Source organism: Protopterus annectens, chromosome 3.part0 (assembly GCF_019279795.1).
Source record: "Protopterus annectens isolate FY-2018-M chromosome 3.part0, PAN1.0, whole genome shotgun sequence".
In the NCBI taxonomy this organism is placed as follows: Eukaryota; Metazoa; Chordata; order Ceratodontiformes; family Protopteridae; genus Protopterus; species Protopterus annectens.
In genome coordinates this window covers 1,931,500,959-1,931,512,281 of record NC_056731.1, presented here as the reverse complement: position 1 = coordinate 1,931,512,281, position 11,323 = coordinate 1,931,500,959, and the positions used below count along the sequence as shown (strand labels likewise).

The following is an 11,323-nucleotide window of genomic DNA, read 5'->3' as shown; positions in this document are numbered from 1 at the left end:
TATTTTATCTGGCAGCTGTTTGTTTACTGATTGGTAAATGAAAGAGAAGCAATCAGACAACCATCTGGATAAAGTAATTTTTGTTACTGCAGCACCTTTTTGTTTGAAAAGGATACAAAAAGATTGTCAGACTTTCTGAATTCTTTTGTTCTGTGTTCATCAGGGTTCAGCTCTGTGCCCACTGCTGTACATACTGGTGATGGACTACATTAGCAAACAGGTTGGAGGGGACAGATCAACAAAGCTGCTGTGGCTGCAGACGAAGTGGCAGTACAGCCAGAGGACTCTGAGCTAGAACTTCCAGCAAGGATAGGAGCAAATGCAACCAATAGCGGCACATGGATTAAACTAAGCACAGATAAAATGGTGGTAATACAGCAAATTGGAAAATCAGAAGAAGACAGATGAAGAGATGGAAGGAAGATAGTAGAACAGCAAACAGTCAAGTATCTGGGAGGGTAGTTGAGGAGAAGCGTAGTTGGAATGAAGAAGTCAAAAGCTAGAATCAGAGGGCAAAGCAGCCAACCAGCATAGAGTATCAGGTGTAGTCTACATACAGAAGAATGCCAAAAGAAGCTGAAAAGCAAGGTGTGCCAGCGCAGTGGTGGAGGCGACCAGTACTACTGTATGGGGTACAGGAAACCCGGCAGTAGAGGTAGAGCAAAGAAGAAGCTAGAGGTGATGGAAATGAAGTGCCTGAGAAAGGTGGTAGGATGCACACTGTGGGACAGCAAAGAAATGAAGACATAACAGCAGAAGCCAAAGTAGCTCCAATGCAAAAAAGATCAAAGAGAACAGATTACAGTGGTTTGGGCACTTGTGTAGAAAAGCAGAAGACAATCTGGTGAGGAAGATTTGGGACAGACAGGAAGAAGGTAAGAGGAAGTTGAGGACGCCCAGCAAAAAGAGGTGGATGGATTGTGTGAAAGAAGATCTGCGACAGTCATGCATGAGTGTTGAAGAAGGCAGGAGTAAGGCACTGAATCGAGAGAGTTGGCGACAGTCAACACAATACCCCAACCCCATGTAGAAAAAAATGGGAAAAAGGGAGCTGATGATGATTTGTTCTATGTAAATAGAAGCGTAATTGTCTATGAACATCAAGTTGGTGTAGCATACATTCTGCCTTATTGCCATACTTGGGAAAGAACACAGGAAGTTCTATGGATTGAGTTAGACTGAATTCTGAACATACCTTTGGTAAAAATGAAGGATTTGTGTGTAGAGAGAGACTGTCATTGTGGAATAACAGGTACGGGGGTTTGACTGATAAAGCTTGTGACTGAAATTCTCCTAGCTGAAGTGATACCCACTAGAAAAGTAGCCTTCCACATTAAGAATTTTAAGTCGCAAGATGTTGCCGGTTCAAAGGGGGGAGGATTATAATGGATAATACAAAATTTAGCTTCCATAGTGGAATGGGTGGTTTTATGGGAGGTCTTAACAGATTTGTGCCACCTAGAAAGGCTTCAGAAAGTCTGTGGGACATAATATTTGATCATTTCTAAAATTAAAATTTGAAATTGCTGCAGCTGCTCCCTCATTAAAAAGCTTCACTAAGAATTCCAGAATGGACGATACAGGTGCTGAATAAGGATCAATATGATTCTGTAAGGCCCAGATTGAAAATATTTTCCATTTGCTAAGGTACAGTTTTCTCATGGCCATCTTATGAAAAGAAAAGAAATCAGGATGTGTTGTACTTCAGGTGTAAACCTTTGTAGCCTGGCTATGTGTGGAATTGGAGCAGACAAGCTGTTAACTTGAAGGTGTGAAGAGATGGCTGGAGGCCTCCTGATGAATGGGTCCGAAGATCTGGCACTGAGTCTAGAATCCAAGGCCCCTCCTGAAGATGAGGCCTCAAGAAGGGGAACCAGATTTGACGAGGCCAGTAAGGGGCTATCAGAATTAAGGTCCTTTCCAATGTGCTGGCTTTCTGAAGAACTTTGGGTATTAGGGGAAAGGGAGGAAACGCATACAGGAGACCCATGGACCAATCACGCACAAGTGCATCCCTTGGGGATTAGGGGAAAAAAAGCTGCTACATTTTGAGTTCGTGGAAATGGCAAAAAGATCACAGCAAGGCTGGCCCCATCTGTGAAAGATAGTTTCCGCTACTTCTCGCTTTAGGGACCACTCGTGTGGCATCAGAATTGCTCTGCTGAGTTTGTCTGCTATCAAGTTGGATTTCCCCAGGATGTGCATTGCTACCAGAAAGTGTTGGGAGGAAGTCGCCCACAGCCATACTCTCAGGGCCTCTCGACAAAGGGGGTAAGATCTGATTCCTCCTTGTTTTGTTTATGCACCATACTACTGACATGTTGTCTGTCTGTATTGCAATTGTACCTATCGGAAGAGAGTCTTGGAATGCCTAAAATGCCATCAGCACCGCTCTCATCCCTAGGACATTGATGCGCAAATGAGCCTCGTGATCCTGCCAAGTGCCTTGGGCTGTTCTTCATTGATAATACCCCCCCACCCTATCTGGGAAGCGTCCGTTGTCACTGTAGCTACCGGAGTAAGGGGGAAATAAAGGATCAACCTGCCATTACTTGATTCGAGTGAAGCCACCAACAAAGTCTCTCTTGCAAGATTCCGTTAATGCTATCTGATGCGACACAGGAAGTTCCTGCATGGACCACTGGGTAAATAGAAGCCACTGAAGAATTCTTATGTGTAGCCTTGCTAATGGGATTACATTTCTTGCTGCTGCCATTGTCCCCAGCACCTTTAGAAATGTCCTCACTTGAACCTTTGATTTGAACAGGAGATCTATTATCTGAAGTCAAAGTGCCTGTACTCTGTCTGGTGGTAGTTTGATTATCACTATTTTAGTATCTAACTCTGCGCCTATAAAAACGATACGTTGAGATGGCAATAAGGCAGATTTTCCAAAATTTACTGTAATCCTTAATGGAGCACAGCGTTCCAAGGTAATGTCTCTTGCTTGCATGAGTAGATGCTTGGTGGTGGTGGTTAGGAACCAGTTGTCTAGTTATGGAAACACTTGGAATCCTAAACACCTCAGGTGAACCGTGACTACTGCCATGTATTTGGTAAACACTATGGGGGCTGTAGTGAGGCCAAAGGGCAGAGTTTGATATTGGTAGTGACTGGCTCTCACCCGAAAGCACAGATAGACTCCTGGATGGCCTGTTCATTCTTATATATGTTAATATGCATCTTTGAGGTCTATAGAGCACATCCAATTGTCTTTTCCCAGAAAAGGAAGTATCGACTGCAGTACGACCATCTGGACTTTTGTCTTTTTTTAACGGACTTGTTCAGTCTGCTGAGATCCAGTATAGGTCTCCAGTCCCCTGTTTTCTTTGGAACCAAAAAGAACCTTGAGTAAGTCCCAGATCCTATCTGGTCTGTGGGGACTTGACTGGATGACACTTTTTCTAGCAGCTTTTGAATTTCTATGGTTGCCCGTTTCCTGTGACTAGGTGGAACGTACGGACGCCTTTTTATTTGTGGGGATGGCAAGAAAAAGGGTACAGAGTAGCCTCTAGATATAATGCTTTGTACCCACTTGTCTTTTGTTATTTTTAGCCAGGCAGATCCCCAACTGCCGCCACAGAGGGACAGATGGGCCTCCTTTCAAGAGCGCTGAAAGGGCTTACCAAGGACTGATTCCCTGTTGTCCTGGTTCTGTAGACCTCCTCTGTCGCATGATCAGCGTCTTCCATTATTGCTTCCCCCTCTGCTTCTGGGGAAAGGCTCACCACGTGTCTCTTGAAAGACTCTGATTTTCGAAACCACATTTTTTCCTCCATTTTGACCCTTGGGGTAGGGTCTAGAAGGTGTGGAAAAACGGACTCTGATGACAGTCTTCCTTTCCTGTTCACACCTGATTAGTGCTTCTTTGACTTTAGGCCCGAACAAGGAGGAGCCGTCGAACGGGGGTATTGACGAAGGATGACTTGAAGTGTTCCGCAAAGTTACACAAGTGCATCCAGGAATGTTGCCCAAGGGCAATTCCAGTACTCGCTCCATCAACTGCATAAGAAACGAGCCAAATGGATGAGCTGACTAATGAATTGAGGATGGCAAGCTGTGAAGATACCTTATCTACTACCCCTGCAGCTACTGTACCCTGGAGAGTATCTTCAAGCTCTTTTAGGAGCTCTCTTTGTAACCTTGTGAAATGGATAAGATAATTCAGGGACCTGAGCACAAAGGCCCCTGAAGAGAACATGCACTTTCCGTATCTGTTCATTGTACGTGACTCTCTGTTTGGGGGATGGACAGATGTGGATGTCTCAGATAACTCCATTTTGGTGGCTGCCGCCACCACCATAGCATCTACAGGGACCCCTTTTGTTAAGAATCTCTTGTCTTCCGGTGATGTGATGAACTTATTTGGCCTCCTAGGGACAGGCTCCACTGTGTCTGGAGACTCTCACGCCTTTCAGCAAACTAGTTCTACAAGCTCGTGGAAAGGCGGAGACATCCAAGTGGCGGAAGGGCAAGACCCAAAAGCCTTCTGGTAGATGGACTCCTCATCTGAAGGGGTAATGGGCTCCAGCCGCCACTCTGTTTAAGAATCTCTAGGATGTCTGCAATGGAGACATCCGCAGAGAGCGACCTTGGGGACCCTTCTGAATCATTGAGGTCCATATCGGATGTGACTGACTCCTCTGGGGAGTCCAAATGCTTCCTCTTACAAAATCTTTTCCAAGGGACCTCTTCAGAAGGACATTCCAGAGAGGTTTCGGAAGAGAGGGGTTCACTCACTGGGGCATCCTGAGGTTTCGGGTCTCTATGCTTCTGTGGAATTGGTTGTGCCAAGATGGAAACCGGTGCTTTTGGGGAAGGAATGTCTGGATCAGATAGTGACGATGCCCATGGGGACAGTGCTCTCCTCACAGCCGCAAAAGCCCCCCACCCATGGTTTAAAACTCCTGATTTCAAGGAATGTGAACATTTCCCTGGCACCATGGGGGAAAGCTCAGAGTCAGAGGCAGGATCTGAACTCACATGAGCCGAAGCCTCAAGAAGCAAGTTCAGAACTGAAAAAATCTCGGTCCAATTGTCCTCCCCAGACCCGACCGGAGAATGTTGGCTACCAGAGCCCTCAGACGGCACCAAGGTAGTCGGAGCAGCCGGAACCGAAGAACCTGGAGCAGGTCTAGGCACAAAGGTTCCATCACTATCAGTTCCATGCATTCCGGCTCTAAAGCTACAACTTGGGTCGGAGGAGGAATCAACATTAAGGGGACAGGTCTAGTCGGCTCCGAAACCTTTTGGGTTGCTTCTGACAAAAGCCTGGCCAGCGCTGGTGTCTTTAAAAGTCTCTGCACCACACGATCCACATCATAGTCAGCCAGGCTTTTGAAAGATCGAGAGGATGGGGCTGGAGATGCTACAGAATGTAATAAGGGCGATCTCAATTTTGGAGATACCGGCTCCAAATCAGGGGAGTGGCTCTTAACTTGTACGACCATTGGCTCCGACAGAGATGGAGGCAAAGTGGAAGGTGTCTCAGAATCAATTTGTTTAGTCACAGTCGGAGACATCCTGCGCAAATTTGTGGATGGTTCCAACCTTACTGAAGAAGAGGAAGATGATCTCTTTGAAGTCTTTTCTGGTTTCTGGGTCAGAGACATGGATTTCCCTGGAGTTCCTTGACTCTGTTCTAGGGCTTCAGAAAAAGAAGACTTTAATAATCATTTTAGTATTAATTAGTTTTTTTCTTTCATGAAGAACTCTGGAGCTAAAGGAGTGGCATATGGAGCACGACTAGTGCAAGTGAATTGCCCTCAGGCAGTAAACACATTCTGTATGTCCATCCATAATTGACCTTTTCTGTGTGCACTTAGGGCACTTTTTAAAAATCCAAAAGTTTTACTTCTTTAGCTTGTTTTGACATCATCCAAGAAATTAGTCACTCAGGAAAAAAGGAATAGCCCTCTAACTAAAACGGGCTCTATAGCTCTCTAATTTAAACGAGCTAAAAAGAAATTCTAACTTGCTTCTAAGAAAAAACACAGAGAAGGTACTATGCAAAGTACTTAACACTATGTAATTCTGTTAAACAGGAAAGAATTTTGAATAATAAAGGCACCCACCTATCTATATAAAGTACTATAACAACTGCAATCCTAAATGTAACTATTTTACTACTCTAAACTATTGCACTGCAAACAGGAAAGGGATATTTATAGGCCTAAAAGAACAGCCAAAAACTACACAACACACTAGAAAATGAAGAAAATATGCTCTCTATTTAATCTGAGTGAAAAAAACTTCAGTTTTTTTTGTACTAAAGGAAAGATTAGATATATAAACTTGAAGTAGTATCAAAAATATAAAGAATTCACTTAGCCAGAGCTAGCTGAATGACCCGATCTGCTTCAGCGGCAAACAAGATCTGGGAAATCCACTAGAGAATCATGGGATAGGGAGTAAGCCACAAGCTGGTTGAAGACCTCGAGCATTAGTAAATGGCCGAGTCGGAACAGAGGATCGGTTCTGAACTCATCAGTACAGAATGAAGACGAGATAGGACAACTTCACATCAGCCATTTATTTATGTATATCCAATATGTACAGAATGAATCATTGTTCACATTTATACTACACTGTAGCAAAGCCCCATGGCAAATTTTTTTCTTTTAGAAATTCAAGAACTATTTTTGGGCTAAATAAAGATATTAAGTGCCAAGCTCTGTGTTAAATTGCTCTGCTAAGCTGTAGAAAAGAAAAAGTATAGCTCAGTTCTGTACACATAGACGGACCATCACAGAAGTAGCTATGATTTACAATTGTAGCTGCTTAATTGACTTGCCAATACTGCCTGCAGAAATCAACAGGAACCTCAACTAACAGCTTGTACTTCATAGGTTCCTAGGTTGGTACTAGGCTATCGGCCCTAGGGCCTATACAAGCCTAGCCATAATAATTCCCTGGATATTTCTTCCCACAATATTTACTTCCCTGGACCCCTGTCTAGAAGGGCGACTGACATGATCCCCCGGGGTGAATTTCCTATCTCCCATCCAATCATCAAGGTTCCTTTTGAAGACAGCCAAGGAGGTGCTCTGCTTGACATGTATGGGCAGTTTATTTCAGAGTATGGGGAGTCTCTGGGTCAGGAACCTATCCCCTCCAGCATGTTTTGTTCACTGTGATGACAAAGTTTAGATCCCTGGAGTGTGTGGCTCTGAGGGATTGGGATTTCTTTAAGTGGAGCATATTCAACAGTTCAGTGTTTGACATCGCCTTGTATGTTAAGCAGAGATCTCCTCTGAGTAGACGATATGCCACAGAGTATAGCTGGAGGTTTTTGTAGACAGTCAGCATAGGGCATCTACTTTAGGCCTGTGATTCTTTTAGTGAGGTATTTCTGCGGCCTTTCCAGCTGTTGCAGATGTCTTGTGAGGTACATACCAAACAGGGCGTTGTACTCCATAATGAGTCTAATGAGGGATGAGTACAGTGGGACAATGACCGCCTTTTTCCTGAATGAAAAGCCCTTAGTGATGAAGTGTGCCACACAGAAGAGTTTCCTGACTGTTGTGGCGATGTGGTTATCAAAGGGGAGACCACTGTCCACCTGTGTCCCTAAGTCATCACACATTCGGTGTTTAGTGTACTGCCACTGAAGTGGTAATTCATGGGTACATGTTTTTTCCCAAAGGAGATAACTATACATTTCTTGGCATTAAGCTTGAGCCCATGGGCTCTGGCACCAAGCATCTGTTTCTGTAAGGCCATTTTGTGGAATATACACATCATTTGGGGATTCAATAATGGCTCCTAGTTTTGCAGTCATCTGCAAACTTTGTTAGCCAGAGTCCCTTAGTACTGGCCTGTACTTCAGAGAAGTAGATGCCAAACAAGAGCGGTCCCAGGACTGAACCCTGAGGTACTCCACTTGTCTGGAGCTGGATTTAGAGTCGGCTACTTTTACAGTGTGGGTTCTGTCAGTAAGCCAGTTGGCAACCCATCGAGTGACATAGGGATTTAAGCCCAGCTTAGTAAGTTTATCTATGATTCTAGAGTGGGGATGGTGTCGAAGGCCTTGGCGAGGTCCAGATAGGTTGTGTGGACCGCCTTACCCTCGTCCACAGCTCTGGAGACTGATTCGAAGAAGTCAATCAGGTTCAGGAGACAAGATCGGCCCTTCACAAACCCAAACTGGGTGGAGTCCAGTATTTGAAGGTTGCCAATTTCTTTGTTTATAAGTTCCATGATAATGCGCTCCATGCCCTTGCAGAACAGGCTCGTCAGACTGATGGGGCAGTAGCTCCCGAGATCCAAGGTGGATCTCCCCTTGTGGAGTGGGATAACTGTAGCTGTGCGCCACTCAGTGGGCATGAAGCCTGAGGTGAGGCTATGATTAAACATGACACTTAGGTGAGGTGCCAGTTCATTTTGTAGTTCATGTAGTAAACTGCCCAGGATGTCATCTGGTTCCATGGATGCTGTATTCTTAGCTTTGAAGAGTGTGGTTTCTACCTGTGTGGCCGTGATTACCAGAATTTGGCAATCTTTTGCTATTGAGATGGGCCCTTTAGGGGGTGAGAGGGGAGTGAAGTTGCCACTAATTCGATCTCCCAGGATATTGGCAATATCCTTGGGATCAGTATATTTAATGCCATGCTGTCTTGGGGCAGCTGTCCTCTTGTCCCATTTTTGCTACAGCTTTGAATGACGGCAAGTGTGTTTATTTGAATTTTGTTAGCTGGCAAGGTCAGTTTAATAAAGAAAGAGAAAAAAGACGGTTTACTAGGCATACTCTCCAAGGAATGTATTTTATCAAGTGTGAATATAATATAACCAAATCCAACATAACAGAAACAAAGAGATGTGTGACATTCCAAGTTTCTACATACGCACTCTGTACAAATCAGAAGTTTCCAAATTTGTACAATGCTTTCAGAGATTATGTCTGGTCACATAAGGAAATAAGGTAATCCTGACAGATTAGAAATCCATGCAGTTAAAAATTCACATGCTCATGTTAACTTGTCTTCCCCTACCACCATCACACATACAAGGGGTATAATGTTTGTTACTTTCACAAACTAATCATGCTGATTCAGGAATGACATCTTAAGCAGCTGTGTAAACTGTACATCTCTACCACTTAACCACTCAAATCAGTCTGCCTGGTACTTGCTTTTGAATAAGTTTCCTTCACATCTGCAACAGATCTGAGGGTTGTGAATTTGGACACAGACCAAAAACTATTGATGTATTTGCTTATGAAAACAAGTAAATATAAAAATGACCAAGAACAAAATCGGCTCACCATGTGACAGGAACACATGCCTCCTGTTCAGATCCCATGGGAACACGACTCTGAAGATAATGAAGCTGCCCAAAGTATTTGCGCAGTGTGCTGCATCCTTCAAAATCTCTAGCCACTGTAACTGCACTCTGTAAAACAGAAGCATTCACTAAAGAGCATGGAAAACTATTAAATAGATTACCTTAAACAAATATTTTACGACCATCAATAAAGGGAAAAAGGCAGTAACCACAATTAATTCAAAGACAAATACCAATCACAACAATTAAAATTAAGAAATCCATTCTGCACATTAAACAATTCTATAGTGATCCTTTTTTCCTTCCTGTATCACAATTCTCACAATATTGCAGCAGCCGAAGGCCTGGTCCAAAGGATTGTCTAAAGTGTGGCAAATAAAATGCAGCTATAGACAGTACAAAACTACAATCATGTGATATGGCAACAGGGATGGACCATAATATACTCCATGGCGAAGCTGACCAACAGCCAAAAGCAAACCTTAAAAGTTCATAGGTTCATAGGCTGGTACTAGGCTATCAGCCCTAGGGCCTATACAAGCCTAGCCATAACAATTCCCTGGCTATTTCTTCCCACACTATTTACTTCCCTGGACCCCTGTCTAGCAGGTCGACTGGCATGTTCCCTGGGGTGCATTTCCTTTCACCCATCCAATTGTTAAGGTTCCTTTTGAAAAGGGCCAAAGAGGCGCTCTGCTTGACATGTATGGGCAGTCTATTCCAGAGTCTGGGGAGTCTCTTGGTCAGGAACCTATCCCTCCAGCATGCTTTGTTTATTGTGATGACAAGGTTTAGATCCCTGGAGTGTGTGGCTCTGAGGAATTGGGATTTCTTTAAGTGTACATGTCCAACAGCTCTGGGTTTGACATGGCCTTGTATGTTAAGCAGAGATCGCCTCTGAGTAGACGATATGAGACAGAGTATAGCTGGAGTATTTTTAAGGCGGTCAGCACAGGGCATCTGCTTTAGGCCTGTGATTCTTTTAGTGAGGTATTTCTGCAGCCTTTCCAGTTGTTGCATATGTCTTGAGAGGTACATACCAAACGAGGCATTGTAGTCTATAATGGGTCTAATGAGGGATGAGTACAGTGGGACAATGACCTCCTTTTTTCTGGATGAAAAGCCCTTAGTGATGAGGTGTGATACATAGAAGGATTTCTTGACTATTGTGGCGATGTGGTTATAGAGGGTGAGACCACTGTCCACCTGTGTCCCCAAGTCTCTTATCACACTTTTGGTGTTTAGTGTACTGCCACCTATGTGGTAATTCACGGGTAAATGTTTTTTCCCAAAGGGGATAACTATACATTTCTTGGCATTGAGCTTGAGCCCATGGCTCTGGCACCAAGCATATGTTTCTGTAAGGCCCTTTTGTAGAGTATCCACATCATTTGGGGATTCAATAAACAACAAGGTACATAACCTACATGCAGTGTTAGCAACTTACCTCCCTGACATAATGTGTCTATCACAAACCTGGCTTAAGCCATTAACCAAAGATAATGAGATCCTGCCACCCGGGAACAACATACTCAGGGTTGAGTGCATAAAGAAAAGGGGTGGTGGGATAGCTGTCCTATACAAAAGCACACTTAACATCATAATTAATCCCATTCAACCACCCCAGGTCTCCAATGCTGAATTATTAGCTCTAAAACTACAACTAAACAATCAAAAAAGCATAAATCTAATTGAGATATATATCCCCCCTGGGAACAATTCAGAAACAATGGAGAACATTCTTAACCGGCAGGAGCACCCTACAGTTATGACCGCAACAGTGAAACACGAAGAACATCAGGAAATTCCAACCAAAAAGAGAGTATTCTTGATTGGATACTCACCAATAGTCTCCCCCATAAGTATATGTCTGGGACTCTCCCCAACGATCTTAGTGATCACCTGGGTCACATACATAATGAAAGACAAAACCATCAGCGCTAGACTGCCCATTTATAGGTTCGTCAGAAACGAGAAAAATTTTGAGCCTACAAATATTCAAACGGAACTCAAGTCCTGTAACTGGTCATAGCTAAAGTAA

At 43.8% G+C, this 11,323-nt stretch overlaps 1 protein-coding gene across 1 annotated transcript in view; it reads right to left on the bottom strand.

The window, feature by feature from the left end:
- Positions 1-11,323, bottom strand: part of PTPN23 (protein tyrosine phosphatase non-receptor type 23) — a 1,983,393-nt gene that overhangs the window by 1,772,205 nt on the left and 199,865 nt on the right. The window contains exon 3 of the mRNA XM_044066015.1: positions 9,263-9,390. Within this exon, the coding sequence (XP_043921950.1) occupies positions 9,263-9,390 (128 nt within the window). The remainder of the gene's footprint in view (positions 1-9,262; positions 9,391-11,323) is intronic.